General features: G+C 51.6%; 1 protein-coding gene across 1 annotated transcript in view; it reads right to left on the bottom strand.

Annotated features, from left to right (window-relative positions):
• Positions 1 to 9332: 9332 nt before the first annotated feature.
• tnrc18 (trinucleotide repeat containing 18) overlaps positions 9333 to 15642 on the bottom strand; it is a 102513-nt gene continuing 96203 nt past the window's right edge. The window contains 2 exon segments of the mRNA XM_031820416.1: positions 9333 to 10094; positions 14867 to 14941. Coding sequence (XP_031676276.1) covers positions 9891 to 10094; positions 14867 to 14941 — 279 coding nt within the window. The 3' untranslated portion in view covers positions 9333 to 9890.

Genomic DNA, 15642 nt, shown 5'->3' with positions numbered 1-15642 from the left:
CAATACATTTGATTTGATTTGATTAATCTCCACGGTGATGAACAGTCAACAGGTACAATACACTAACGTACACATACATTAAGTGGTTAGTAAGGTAAATTAATACTGCACATAAAATAAAGTGGTAGTTTTTCCCAAGTTCTTTGATGAATAATTCATTTAAATTAGAGGCAACAACTCTTACAAATCCACCTATTGAATCCTGCAAGATACTGTTCATAATTAAACGTAATATATTTAAATATTTCATAATTCAATTTAAATATTTAATTTCTTCATAATTAAACTACATTTTTTTTGTTGCCAAAGCAGAGATGCTGAACATTTTCTTTCTTTCTCCCTACAGACTTATATATATATACACACTATAACACTACTATATATCGTTCAGCTGATACTAGTAACACTACAGACTTATATATATATACACACTATAACACTACTATATATCGTTCAGCTGATACTAGTAACACTACAGACTTATATATATACACACTATAACACTACTATATATCGTTCAGCTGATACTAGTAACACTACAGACTTATATATATACACACTATAACACTACTATATATCGTTCAGCTGATACTAGTAACACTACAGACTTATATATATACACACTATAACACTACTATATATCGTTCAGCTGATACTAGTAACACTACAGACTTATATATATATACACACTATAACACTACTATATATCGTTCAGCTGATACTAGTAACACTACAGACTTATATATATACACACTATAACACTACTATATATCGTTCAGCTGATACTAGTAACACTACAGACTTATATATATATACACACTATAACACTACTATATATCGTTCAGCTGATACTAGTAACACTACAGATTTCACTACAGACTTATATATATATACACACTATAACACTACTATATATCGTTCAGCTGATACTAGTAACGCTACAGACTTATATATATACACACTATAACACTACTATATATCGTTCAGCTGATACTAGTAACACTACAGACTTATATATATACACACTATAACACTACTATATATCGTTCAGCTGATACTAGTAACACTACAGACTTATATATATATACACACTATAACACTACTATATATCGTTCAGCTGATACTAGTAACGCTACAGACTTATATATATACACACTATAACACTACTATATATCGTTCAGCTGATACTAGTAACACTACAGACTTATATATATACACACTATAACACTACTATATATCGTTCAGCTGATACTAGTAACACTACAGACTTATATATATATACACACTATAACACTACTATATATCGTTCAGCTGATACTAGTAACACTACAGACTTATATATATACACACTATAACACTACTATATATCGTTCAGCTGATACTAGTAACACTACAGACTTATATATATACACACTATAACACTACTATATATCGTTCAGCTGATACTAGTAACACTACAGACTTATATATATATACACACTATAACACTACTATATATCGTTCAGCTGATACTAGTAACACTACAGACTTATATATATATACACACTATAACACTACTATATATCGTTCAGCTGATACTAGTAACACTACAGACTTATATATATACACACTATAACACTACTATATATCGTTCAGCTGATACTAGTAACACTACAGACTTATATATATATACACACTATAACACTACTATATATCGTTCAGCTGATACTAGTAACACTACAGACTTATATATATATACACACTATAACACTACTATATATCGTTCAGCTGATACTAGTAACACTACAGACATATATATATACACACTATAACACTACTATATACCGTTCAGCTGATACTAGTAACGCTACAGACTTATATATATACACACTATAACACTACTATATATCGTTCAGCTGATACTAGTAACACTACAGACTTATATATATATACACACTATAACACTACTATATATCGTTCAGCTGATACTAGTAACACTACAGACTTATATATATATACACACTATAACACTACTATATATCGTTCAGCTGATACTAGTAACACTACAGACTTATATATATATACACACTATAACACTACTATATATCTTATATATACAGTGGGGCAAAAAAGTATTTAGTCAGCCACCAATTGTGCAAGTTCTCCCACTTAAAAAGATGAGAGAGGCCTGTAATTTTCATCATAGGCACATTTCAACTATGACAGACAAAATGAGAGAGAAAACAAATCCAGAAAATCACATTGTAGGATTTTTAATGAATTTATTTTGCAAATTATGGTGGAAAATAAGTATTTGGTCACCTACAAACAAGCAAGATATCTGGCTCACACAGACCTGTAACTTCTTCTTTAAGAGGCTCCTCTGTCCTCCACTCGTTACCTGTATTAATGACACCTGTTTGAACTTGTTATCAGTATAAAAGACACCCGTTGCTATGGTTACACCTCTTGGGTGTTCTTCTTCTTCTTCTTCTCCAGAACATGGGGTGTCCCTATCAGAGGAGTTAGCAGGATGACACGTATGAGTTATTCCTGTAATGTGCCAAGGACTGTTTTCTATGGTCCTACATGCATGAATCTGTCTTAAGGCGAGTAGATGTCTGTATTTATGAACTATGGTCCTACATGCATGAATCTGTCTTAAGGCGAGTAGGTGTCTGTATTTATGAACTATGTGCTGTGGCTCTACGGTTTCCTTAATATGAAGGAGAAAAAAAAAACTGAAAAAAAATGAGTGCAAAGCAATAAGATAACTGTGGCTAAATGCCAGAGGGGATTCAGTCATTAAGAAGAGTAACTGTGTATGAGACGAGTAAAGATGGGGACCAGGGGACAGATAGATGGGGACCAGGGGACAGATAGATGGGGACCAGGGGGGGGGGCAATAAGAGTGTGTTCACTCCAGAGAAACACTGATAATATCTCTAAACACCAGGTCATCAGAACCCTGTTAACACCAGCAGGGTGATAAGGTCATGGGGGAGTAGGCGGGTCCAGACAGGACAGGCACCAATCAGAACACAGGACTGTATCCCCACCCCCATTGTTGGCAAAGTCAGTTGATTTCATGAACCAGCTCGGCTAATGAACTCACAGGAGAAATGTGATTGACTGAATATTTACATGACATATGTTACCCCACTCTTCCACCAAGGCACCTGCAAGTTCCTGGACATCTCTGTAGGGGGGGTGGGGGCCCTCACCCTCCGATCCAAGAGGTCCCAGACGTGCTTTGACATTGAGATCCAGGCTCTTCGCTGGCCATGGCAGGACACTGACATTCCTGTCCTACAGGAAATCACGCACAGAATGAGCAGTATGGCTGGTGGCATTGTCATGCTGGGGGGGGGGTCATGTCAGGATGAGCCTGCAGGAAGGGTACCACATGAGGGAAGAGGATGTCTTTCCCTGTAATACACAGCGTTGAGATTGCCTGCAATGACAACAAGCTCAGTCTGATGATGCTGTGACACACCGCCCCAGACGATGACGGACGCTCCACATCGATCCCGCTCCAGAGTACAGGCCTCGGTGTAACACTCATTCCTTCGACGATAAACGCGAATCCGACCATCACCCCTGGTGAGACAAAACCGTGACTTGTCAGTGATGAACACTTTTTGTCTGTCCTGTCTGGTCCAGCGATGGTGGGTTTGTGCCCATAGGTGACGTTGTTGCCGGTGATGTCTGGTGAGGACCTGCCTTACAACAGGCCTACAAGCCCTCAGTCCAGCCTCTCTCTTAGCTTTTCGCGGGCAGTCTGAGCACTGACGGAGGGATTGTGCGTTCCTGGTGTAACTCGGGCAGTTGTTGTTGCCATCTTGTTTGTACCTGTCCCGCAGGTGTGATGTTCGGATGTACCGATCCTGTGCAGGTGTTGTTACACGTGGTCTGCCACTGCGAGGACAATCAGCTGTCCGTCCTGTCTCCCTGTAGCGCTGTCTTAGGCGTCTCACAGTATGGACATTGCCATTTATTGCCCTGGCCACATCTGCAGTCCTCATGCCTCCTTGCAGCATGCCTAAGGCACATTCACACAGATGAGCAGGGACCCTGGGCAATGAAGATCTGTGAAGTTTATTAGGATTTTTTACGAATTATCTTTGAAAGACGGTCCTGAAAAAGGTGCGGTTATTTGTTTCCTGTTTATATTAATATATCTATTCTTATAAGTACGACTACAAGAGGTTGGGACGTCTGCCTGAAATACGGGACAAATCAACCTTTTTCTCTCCTCTAAAGGTCAGGTTTGGTTTAAAACAAACATCTCTAAAACATCTTTCATATCATTGGATTGAAACACGCAGCCTTGGGCAGCAGAGGCTTCCTCAGCCAGTTAGGAAGACACAACACCCTCCCCTCCCTGCCTTGGGCAGCAGAGGCTTCCTCAGCCAGTTAGGAAGACACAACACCCTCCCCTCCCTGCCTTGGGCAGCAGAGGCTTCCTCAGCCAGTTAGGAAGACACAACACCTTCCCCTCCCTCCTTTGGGCAGCAGAGGCTTCCTCAGCCAGTTAGGAAGACACAACACCCTCCCCTCCCTGCCTTGGGCAGCAGAGGCTTCCTCAGCCAGTTAGGAAGACACAACACCCTCCCCTCCCTGCCTTGGGCAGCAGAGGCTTCCTCAGCCAGTTAGGAAGACACAACACCTTCCCCTCCCTCCTTTGGGCAGCAGAGGCTTCCTCAGCCAGTTAGGAAGACCCTCCCCTCCCTGCCTTGGGCAGCAGAGGCTTCCTCAGCCAGTTAGGAAGACACAACACCCTCCCCTCCCTGCCTTGGGCAGCAGAGGCTTCCTCAGCCAGTTAGGAAGACACAACACCCTCCCCTCCCTGCCTTGGGCAGCAGAGGCTTCCTCAGCCAGTTAGGAAGACACAACACCTTCCCCTCCCAGCCTTGGGCAGCAGAGGCTTCCTCAGCCAGTTAGGAAGACACAACACCCTCCCCTCCCTGCCTTGGGCAGCTGAGGCTTCCTCAGCCAGTTAGGAAGACACAACACCCTCCCCTCCCTGCCTTGGGCAGCAGAGGCTTCCTCAGCCAGTTAGGAAGACACAACACCCTCCCCTCCCTGCCTTGGGCAGCAGAGGCTTCCTCAGCCAGTTAGGAAGACACAACACCCTCCCCTCCCTGCCTTGGGCAGCAGAGGCTTCCTCAGCCAGTTAGGAAGACACAACACCCTCCCCTCCCTGCCTTGGGCAGCAGAGGCTTCCTCAGCCAGTTAGGAAGACACAACACCTTCCCCTCCCTCCTTTGGGCAGCAGAGGCTTCCTCAGCCAGTTAGGAAGACCCTCCCCTCCCTGCCTTGGGCAGCAGAGGCTTCCTCAGCCAGTTAGGAAGACACAACACCCTCCCCTCCCTGCCTTGGGCAGCAGAGGCTTCCTCAGCCAGTTAGGAAGACACAACACCCTCCCCTCCCTGCCTTGGGCAGCAGAGGCTTCCTCAGCCAGTTAGGAAGACACAACACCCTCCCCTCCCTGCCTTGGGCAGCAGAGGCTTCCTCAGCCAGTTAGGAAGACACAACACCCTCCCCTCCCTGCCTTGGGCAGCAGAGGCTTCCTCAGCCAGTTAGGAAGACACAACACCCTCCCCTCCCTGCCTTGGGCAGCAGAGGCTTCCTCAGCCAGTTAGGAAGACACAACACCTTCCCCTCCCTCCTTTGGGCAGCAGAGGCTTCCTCAGCCAGTTAGGAAGACCCTCCCCTCCCTGCCTTGGGCAGCAGAGGCTTCCTCAGCCAGTTAGGAAGACACAACACCCTCCCCTCCCTGCCTTGGGCAGCAGAGGCTTCCTCAGCCAGTTAGGAAGACACAACACCCTCCCCTCCCTGCCTTGGGCAGCAGAGGCTTCCTCAGCCAGTTAGGAAGACACAACACCTTCCCCTCCCAGCCTTGGGCAGCAGAGGCTTCCTCAGCCAGTTAGGAAGACACAACACCCTCCCCTCCCTGCCTTAGGCAGCTGAGGCTTCCTCAGCCAGTTAGGAAGACACAACACCCTCCCCTCCCTGCCTTGGGCAGCAGAGGCTTCCTCAGCCAGTTAGGAAGACACAACACCCTCCCCTCCCTGCCTTGGGCAGCTGAGGCTTCCTCAGCCAGTTAGGAAGACACAACACCCTCCCCTCCCTGCCTTGGGCAGCTGAGGCTTCCTCAGCCAGTTAGGAAGACACAACACCCTCCCCTCCCTGCCTTGGGCAGCAGAGGCTTCCTCAGCCAGTTAGGAAGACACAACACCCTCCCCTCCCTGCCTTGGGCAGCTGAGGCTTCCTCAGCCAGTTAGGAAGACACAACACCTTCCCCTCCCTGCCTTGGGCAGCTGAGGCTTCCTCAGCCAGTTAGGAAGACACAACACCCTCCCCTCCCTGCCTTGGGCAGCTGAGGCTTCCTCAGCCAGTTAGGAAGACACAACACCCTCCCCTCCCTGCCTTGGGCAGCAGAGGCTTCCTCAGCCAGTTAGGAAGACACAACACCTTCCCCTCCCAGCCTTGGGCAGCAGAGGCTTCCTCAGTCAGTTAGGAAGACACAACACCCTCCCCTCCCAGCCTTGGGCAGCAGAGGCTTCCTCAGCCAGTTAGGAAGACACAACACCCTCCCCTCCCTGCCTTGGGCAGCAGAGGCTTCCTCAGCCAGTTAGGAAGACACAACACCCTCCCCTCCATTCCCTGCTCCGTCTCTGACAGTAATGAAACACGCAGCCTTGGGCAGCAGAGGCTTCATCAGCCAGTTAGGAAGACCCTCCCCTCCCTGCTCCGTCTCTGACAGTAATGTGCTGTCGGCCAATAGGACGCCTCTGTTCGCTTGAACTCAGCCAATCAAAACGGTCTCTGCTGACACACCCACAGAGAAGATTGCTGGAAGGCAGAGCAGATGGGCGAGAGAGACCGAGCTGCACTTCCTAAGCTCCTGACAAATGTACGACCATATTAGAGACACATATTTCCCTCAGATCACACAGATCCACAAACAAACCCAATCTTGATAAACTCCCATATCTACTGGGTGAAATACCACAGTGTGCCATCACAGCAGCAAGATTTGTGACCTGTTGCCACGAGAAAAGGGCAACCAGTGAAGAACACACACCATTGTAAATACAACCCATATTTATGTTTATTTATTTTCCCTTTTGTACTTTAACTATTTGTACATTGTTACAACACTGTATATATATAATATGACATTTGAAATGTCTTTATTCTTTAGGAACTTCTGTGAGTGTAATGTTTACTGTTTACTGTTCATTGTTATTGTTTATTTCACTTTGTGTTTATTATCTATTTCACCTGCTTTGGCAATGTTAACACGTTTCCCATGCCAATAAAGCCCCTTGAATTGAACTGACAGAGGAGAGAGAAAGGTGTGTGAGTGAGCAAGGAGGGTGTGTGTGTGTGTGTGTGAGCAAGGAGGGTGTGTGTGTGTGTGTGTGTGTGTGTGTGTGTGTGTGTGTGTGAGCAAGGAGGGTGTGTGTGTGTGGTGGGGAGTAACTCTGTGATACGTCAGCTCTCAGGGCAACATGATGCTGAGGTTGGTGTACACACACAGCGGAGGGAGAGTAGTGTGTGTGTGTGTGAGTGTGAGTGTGAGTGAGTGTGTGTGTGTGTGAGTGTCAGTGTGAGTGAGTGAGTGAGTGTGTGTGTGTGAGTGAGTGTCAGTGTGAGTGTGAGTGTGAGTGAGTGTGTGTGTGAGTGTCAGTGTGAGTGAGTGTTCAGCATGTAGACCCTAAGAGGAAAACTCTCCTCCATTTTAAAACAGGAACCAGCTTCATTACTGACACAAAATGGAGTCCAGCTGAACACGGTTTCTCCTTCTGGAGGGGGTTCCCCCGGTAACTGGGCCGCTGCTCGGGGACAGGACATTGTTCGGCACTTGAGAACAAACGTTATTGTAAAAACAAAAGATACTTGAAATACAATCGGATCGATCGGCTAATGATCTAGTAGGTCTGATAAGACAGGAGACGACAATCTAATCTAATGATCTAGTAGGTCTGATAAGACAGGAGACGACAATCTAATCTAATGATCTAGTAGGTCTGATAAGACAGGAGACGACAATCTAATCTAATGATCTAGTAGGTCTGATAAGACAGGAGACGACAATCTAATCTAATGATCTAGTAGGTCTGATAAAACAGGAGACGACAATCTAATCTAATGATCTAGTAGGTCTGATAAGACAGGAGACGACAATCTAATCTAATGATCTAGTAGGTCTGATAAGACAGGAGACGACAATCTAATCTAATGATCTAGTAGGTCTGATAAGACAGGAGACGACAATCGATAGATGTATCTCTTTATTGATCAACTATAAAATATTGATCTACTAAATGGATATCGGGAGAAACACTGATTAAGTTGATTGCTTCAGTAAAAAAAGAAACAAACCTTTTCCCTCCTCCTCCTCCTCCCCTCCTCCCCCTCCCCTCCTCCTCCTCCTCCTCCTCCACCTCCTCCTCCTCCACCTCCCCTCCTCCTCCTCCTCCTCCTCCCATCTCCCGCTCCCATCTCCTCCTCTCATCTCCTCCTCTCATCTCCTCCTCCCATCTCCTCCTCCCATCTCCTCCTCCTCCCCCTCGGCTCAAAGACATTTACAAAACAAACGTTTAGAATTTTCTAAATAATATTTCCCCCCCGTACAGAGATGGGGTGTGTCGGGACGGAGAAAAGGCTGAAACCACGCTGGGGGGGGGGGGGGGGGCAGATAGATTGGGACCAGGGGGGGCAGATAGATGGGGACCAGGGGGGGCAGATAGATGGGGACCAGATAGATGGGCACCAGGGAGGGAGAGATAGATGGGGACCAGGGGGGGGCAGATAGATGGGGACCGGGGGGGGGGGCAGATAGATGGGGACCAGATAGATGGGGACCAGATAGATGGGGACCAGATAGATGGGGACCAGATAGATGGGGACCAGATAGATGGGGACCAGGGGGGGCAGATAGATGGGGACCAGATAGATGGGGACCAGGGAGGGAGAGATAGATGGGGACCAGGGGGGGGCAGATAGATGGGGACCAGGGGGGGTCAGATAGATGGGGACCAGGGGGGGCAGATAGATGGGGACCAGGGGGGGGGCAGATAGATGGGGACCAGATAGATGGGGACCAGGGGGGGAGAGATAGATGGGACCAGGGGGGGGGCAGATAGATGGGGACCAGGGGGGGAGATAGATGGGGACCAGGGGGGGCAGATAGATGGGGACCAGGGGGGGCAGATAGATGGGGACCGGGGGGGGGGCAGATAGATGGGGACCAGGGGGGGGGGGCAGATAGATGGGGACCAGGGGGGGGCAGATAGATGGGGACCAGGGGGGGGGAGATAGATGGGGACCAGGGGGGGGGGCAGATAGATGGGGACGGGGGGGGGGGGGGCAATAAGAGTGTGTTCACTCCAGAGAAACACTGATAATATCTCTAAACACCAGGTCATCAGAACCCTGTTAACACCAGCAGGGTGATAAGGTCATGGGGGAGTAGGCGGGTCCAGATAGGACAGGCACCAATCAGAACACAGGACTGTATCCCCACCCCCATTGTTGGGATTGTCAGCAGGTCTCTCTCTCTCTCTCGTTAGTGTAATACGTCTGTCAGATAGACAAACCTCCTCTCATCAAAACTACTGTGACTCACAGCTACGATCCAGCCAGGAGGATGTCTTCCCTGGTAAATAAAATCACTTCCTGTCTTTTATATATATCTATGAGTATTGTATGTATTTACAGGTAGAAGTCTGAGTGTGTGTTTATAGAGAAGACCCTTGTGTTTCAAGAGTTTCTGAATACGGTCTGTAGTCTCTCTCAGGTGGTCTTCGTTCGTTGGATCAAACGTTATGAGTTGACCGGATCGACCTTGGCGTTGGTCGGGTCAAGGTCAGGGTCTGGTGTCGTTAGCGTGTCGTTCATCAGATGATGGGGACTCCGTCCGTGTTGTAGATCATACCCGTGGTGGGTTCGTATGTCCCGGCCAGGTAGTACAGGTCTTGGCTGTCGGCATAGCGACGCGTCAGAGTCATGGTTTCGTACTCCGACACGCTGACCACCAGACACTTGTGACTGACCGTCTGGACATCGTTCTCATCGCTGTGGGACGACTGGTACAGAGCCCGCTGCACAGACACGTTAACAACAAATACACACGTTAACAACAAATACACACGTTAACAACAAATACACACGTTAACAACAAATACACATGTTAACAACAAATACACATGTTAACACACAGGTACAGAGCCCGCTGCAGGGACACGTTAACAACAAATACACACGTTAACAACAAATACACACGTTAACAACAAATACACACGTTAACAACAAATACACATGTTAACACACAGGTACAGAGCCCGCTGCAGGGACACGTTAACAACAAATAGGGTGTGGTGTGGTAGGGTGTGGTAGGGTGTGGTGTAGTGTGGTAGGGTGTGGTAGGGTGTGGTGTGGTAGGGTAGGGTGTGGTAGGGGTGTGGTGTGGTAGGGTGTGGTGTGGTAGGGTGTGGTAGGGTGTGGTGTGGTAGGGTGTGGTAGTGTGTGGTGTGGTAGTGTGTGGTGTGGTAGGGTGTGGGGGTAGGATGTGGTAGGGTGTGCGTGGGGGTATGGTGTGTTTGGGTAGGTAGTGTGACAGGGTATGGTGTGGTGTGGTAGGGTGTGGTGTGGTATGGTGTGGTGTGGTAGGGTGTGGGTGTGGTAGGGTGTGGTGTGGCAGGTGTGGTGTGGTAGGGTGCAGCAGGGTGTGGTGTGGTAGGGTGTGGTAGGGTGTGGTGTGGTGTGGCAGGGTATGGTGTGGTGTGGTAGGGTGTGGTGTGGTAGGGGTGTGGTAGGGTGTGGTGTGGTAGGGTGTGGGGTGGTAGGGTGTGGGGTGGTAGGGTGTGGCAGGGTGTGGTGTGGCAAGGTGTGGTAGGGGGTGTGGTGCGGCAGGGTGTGGTGTGGTAGGGTGTGGTGTGGTAGGGTGTGGTAGTGTGTGGTGGGGTGTGGTAGGGTGTGGTGTGGTAGGGTGTGGTGTGGTAGGGTGTGGGGGTAGGATGTGGTAGGGTGTGGTGTGTGGTAGGGTGTGTTTGGGGGTGTGGTATATGGTGTGGTAGGGTGTGTGGTGTGGTAGGGTGTGTGTGTGGGGGTGTGGGTGTGGTAGGGTGTGGTGTGGCAGGGTGTGGTGTGGTAGGGTGTGGCAGGGTATGGTCAGGTAAGGCGTGGTGTGGTAAGGTGTGGTGTGGTAGGGTGTGGTGTGGCAGGGTGTGGCAGGGTATGGTGTGTGTGGTGTGGTGTGGTATGGTGTGGTAGGGTGTGGTGTGGTAGGGTGTGGTGTGGTAGGGTGTGGTGTGGTAGGGTGTGGTGTGGTAGGGGCGTGGGGTGGTAGGGTGTGGCAGGCTGTGGTGTGGCAAGGTGTGGTAGGGTGTGGTGCGGCAGGGTGTGGTGTGGTAGGGTGTGGTAGTGTGTGGTGTGGTAGGGTGTGGTAGGGTGTGGTGTGGTAGGGTGTGGGGGTAGGATGTGGTAGGGTGTGGTGTGTGGTAGGTGTGTTTGGGGGTGTGGTAGGGTGTGTGGTGGTGGTAGGGGTTGTGTGTGGGGGTGTGGTGTGGTAGGGTGTGGTGTGGCAGGGTGTGGTGTGGTAGGTGTGGCAGGGTATGGTCAGGTAAGGCGTGGTGTGGTAAGGCGTGGTGTGGTAGGGTGTGGTGTGGTAGGGGTGTGGCAGGGTATGGTGTGGTAGGGTGTGGTGTGGGTAGGGTGTGGCAGGGTATGGTGTGGTAAGGCGTGGTGTGTAGGTGTGGTGTGGCAGGGTGTGGTGTGGTAGGGTGTGGCAGGGTATGGTGTGGTAAGGCGTGGTGTGGTAGGGTGTGGTGTGGTAGGGTGTGGCAGGGTATGGTGTGGTGTGGTAGGGTGTGGTGTGGTTAGGTGTGGCAGGGTGTGGTGGTAGGGTGTGGTAGGGTGTGGTGTGGTAGGGTGTGTGGTCAGGTGTGTGGTGTGGTAGGGTGTATGTGGGGGGGGGGGGGGTGTGGGGGTGTGGCAGGGGTGTGTGTGGGGGTGTGGTCAGGTGTGTGGTGTGGTAGGGTGTGTGTGTGGAGGTGTGTGGTGTGTGTGTGGTAGGGGTGTGGGGGGTGTGGTGAGGTATGGTAGGGTGTGTGGTATGTGGTGTGGTAGGGTGTGTGTGTGTGGGTGTGGTAGGGTGTGGGGGTGTGGTGTAGTAGGGTGTGTGGTATGTGGTTGTGGTAGGGTGTGCGTGGTGTGGTAGGGTGTGCGTGGGGGTAGGGTGTGTTTTGGGAAGGTAGTGTGACAGGGTGTGTTTGGGGGTGGTGGTGTGTGGTAGGGTGTTTTTGGGGGTGTGGTATATGGTGTGGTAAGGTGTGTGGGGTGGTAGGGTGTGGTGTGGTAGGGTGTGGTAGTGTGTGATGTGGTAGGGTGTGGTGTGGTAGGGTTCGGTAGTGTGTGGTGTGGTAGGGTGTGGTAGGGTGTGGGGGTAGGATGTGGAAGGGTGTGGGTGTGGTAGGGTGTGGTGTGGTAGGGTATGGTGTGGTAGGGTGTGGCAGGGTATGGTGTGGTAAGGCGTGTTGTGGTAGGGTGTGGTGTGGTAGGGTGTGGTGTGGCAGGGTATGGTGTGGTATGGTAGGGTGTGGTAGGGTGTGTAGGGTGTGGGTAGGGGTGTGGCAGGGTGTGGTGTGTTAGGGTGTGGTAGGGTGTGGTGTGGTAGGGTGTGTAGGGTGTGGTGTGGCAGGGTGTGGTAGTGTGCGGTAGGATGTGGTAGGGGTGGGTGGTGTGGTAGGGTGTGGTGTGGCAGGTGTGGTGTGGTAGGGTGTGGCAGGGTATGGTCAGGTAAGGCGTGGTGTGGTAAGGTGTGGTGTGGTAGGGTGTGGTGTGGCAGGGTGTGGCAGGGTATGGTGTGGTGTGGTGTGGGTAGGGTGTGGTAGGGGGTGGGTGTGGTAGGGGGCGTGGGTTGGTAGGGTGTGGCAGGGTGTGGTGTGGCAAGGTGTGGTAGGGTGTGGTGCGGCAGGGTGTGGTGTGTAGGGTGTGGTAGTGTGTGGTGTGGTGTGGTAGGGTGTGGTGTGGTAGGGGTGTGTAGGGTGTGGTGTGGTAGGGGTGGGGGTAGGATGTGGTAGGGTGTGGTGTGTGGTAGGGTGTGTTTGGGGGTGTGGTAGGGTGTGTGGGTGGTAGGGTGTGTGTGTGGGGGTGTGGTGTGGTAGGGGGTGGTGTGGTAGGGTGTGGCAGGGTATGGTCAGGTAAGGCGTGGTAAGGCGTGGTGTGGTAGGGTGTGGTGTGGTAGGGTGTGGCGGGTATGGTGTGGTAGGGTGTGGGTGTGGTAGGGTGTGGTGTGGTAGGGTGTGGTGTGGTAGGGTGTGGCCAGGGTATGGTGTGGTAAGGCGTGGTGTGGTAGGGTGTGGTGTGGTAGGGTGTGGCAGGGTATGGTGTGGTGTGGTGTGGTAGGGTGGTGGTGTGTAGGGGTGTGTAGGGGTGGTTGTGGTAGGGTGTGGTAGGGTGGGTGTGGTAGGGTGTGGTGGGGTGTGTGGTCAGGTGTGTGGTGTGGTAGAGGTGTATGTGGGGGGTGGGGGGGGGGGGGGGTGGGGGGGTGGTGGTAGGTAGGTGTGTGTGTGGGGGTGTGGTCAGGTGGTGTGGTGTGGTAGGGGTGTGTGGGTGGGGGTGTGTGTGTGTGGTGTGGTAGGGTGTGGGGGTGTGGTGTGGTGGGGTAGGGTGTGTGGTATGTGGTTGGTAGGGTGTGTGTGTGTGGTGTGGTAGGGTGTGGTGTGGTAGGGTGTGGTGTGGTAGGGTTCGGTAGTGTGTGGTGTGGTAGGGTGTGGTAGGGTGTGGGGGTAGGATGTGGAAGGGTGTGGTGTGGTAGGGTGTGGTGTGGTAGGGTATGGTAGGGTGTGGCAGGGTATGGTGTGGTAAGGCGTGTTGTGGTAGGGTGTGGTGTGGTAGGGTGTGGTGTGGCAGGGTATGGTGTGGTATGGTGTGGTAGGGTGTGTAGGGTGTGGTAGGGTGTGGTGTGTTAGGGGTGTGGTAAGGGTGGTGTGGTAGGGTGTGTAGGGTGGTGGTGGTGACGGGTGTGGTAGGGTGTGGTAGTGTGCGTAGGGTGTGGTAGGGTGGTGATGGTGTAGGGTGTGTGTGGTGTGGTATGGGGTGTGTAGGGGTGGGTGGCAGGGTGTGGGCAGGGTGTGGTAGGGTGTGGTGGGTGGTGCGGGTAGGGTGTGGCAGGGTGTGTAGGGTGTGTCAGGGTGCGGTAGGGTGGTGTGTGGGTAGGGTGTGTAGGGTGTGTGTGGCAGGGTGTGGTAGGGTGTGTGTGGTAGGGGTGTGGGGGTAGGGTGTGGTAGGGATGTGGTAAGGTGTGGGGTGGTAGGGTGGCGGGTGGTAGGGTGTGGTAGTGTTGGTAGTGTGTGGTAGGGTGTGGGTAGGGTGTGTGTGGCAGGGGTGTGGGGAGGGTGTGGTAGGGGTGTGGGTGGTTAGGGCGTGGGTAGGGTGTGGTAGGGTGTGGGCGGTAAGGGTGTGGTAGGGTGTGGTAGTGTGTGGTAGGGTGTGGTAGGGTGTGGTCAGGTTGTGGTAGGGTGTGTGTGGTAGGGTGTGGTAGGGTGTGTGTGGCAGGGTGTGGTAGGGTGTGTGTGGTAGGGTGTGGTAGGGTGTGGGTGGTAGGGTGTGTAGGATGTGGTAAGGTGTGGGTGGTAGGGTGCGGGTGGTAGGGTGTGGTAGTGTGTGGTAGGGTGTGGTAGGGTGTGGTAGTGTGTGGTAGTGTGTGGTAGGGTGTGGTAGGGTGTGTGTGGCAGGGGTGGGTAGGGTGTGGTAGGGTGTGGTAGGGTGTGGGTGGTAGGGCGTGGTAGGGTGTGGGTGGTAGGGTGTGGTAGGGTGTGGTAGTGTGTGGTAGGGTGTGGTAGGGGTGTGGTAAGGTGTGGTAGGGTCTCACCTCCATGAAGTCCTTTCCTCTGGTTAGAGGAGAGCAGAGATGAGGAAGAGACTGACCAGACATCTGATCCCAGTTCTAAAAGGAGAGAGACAGGGGGGGAGATGGGGAGGGAGAGAGAGATGGGGAGGTGAGAGAGAGATGGGGAGGGAGAGAGAGAGTATGGGGAGGGAGAGAGAGAGATAGGGAGAGAGAGATGGGGAGGGAGAGATGGGGAGGGAGAGAGAGATGGGGAGGGAGAGGGAGATATGGGGAGGGAGAGAGAGAGATGGGGAGGGAGAGGGAGATATGGGGAGGAGAGAGAGAGAATGGGGAGGGAGAGGGAGAGAGAGAGATGGGAGGGAGAGAGAGAGATGGGGAGGAGAGAGAGATGGGGAGGGAGAGGGAGAGAGAGAGATGGGGAGGAGAGAGAGAGATGGGGAGGGAAGAGAGATGGGGAGGGAGAGAGATGGGGAGGGAGAGGGAGAGATGGGGAGAGAGAGAGAGGGGAGAGAGAGAGAGATGGGGAGGGAGAGAGAGATGGGGAGAGAGAGAGAGATGGGGAGGGAGAGAGAGATGGGGAGGGAGAGAGAGAGAGATGGGGAGGGAGAGAGAGAGATGGGGAGGGAGAGAGAGATGGGAGGGAGAGAGAGAGATGGGGAGGGAGAGAGAGAGATGGGGAGAGAGAGAGATGGGGAGGAGAGAGAGATGGGGAGGAGGAGAGATGGGAGGGAGAGAGAGAGATGGGGAGGAGAGAGAGAGATGGGGAGGGGAGAGAGAGATGGGGAGGGAGAGAGAGA

Source organism: Oncorhynchus kisutch, unplaced genomic scaffold (assembly GCF_002021735.2).
Source record: "Oncorhynchus kisutch isolate 150728-3 unplaced genomic scaffold, Okis_V2 scaffold3378, whole genome shotgun sequence".
Classification (NCBI taxonomy): Eukaryota; Metazoa; Chordata; class Actinopteri; order Salmoniformes; family Salmonidae; genus Oncorhynchus; species Oncorhynchus kisutch.
This window is presented reverse-complemented; position numbering and strand designations above follow the sequence as displayed.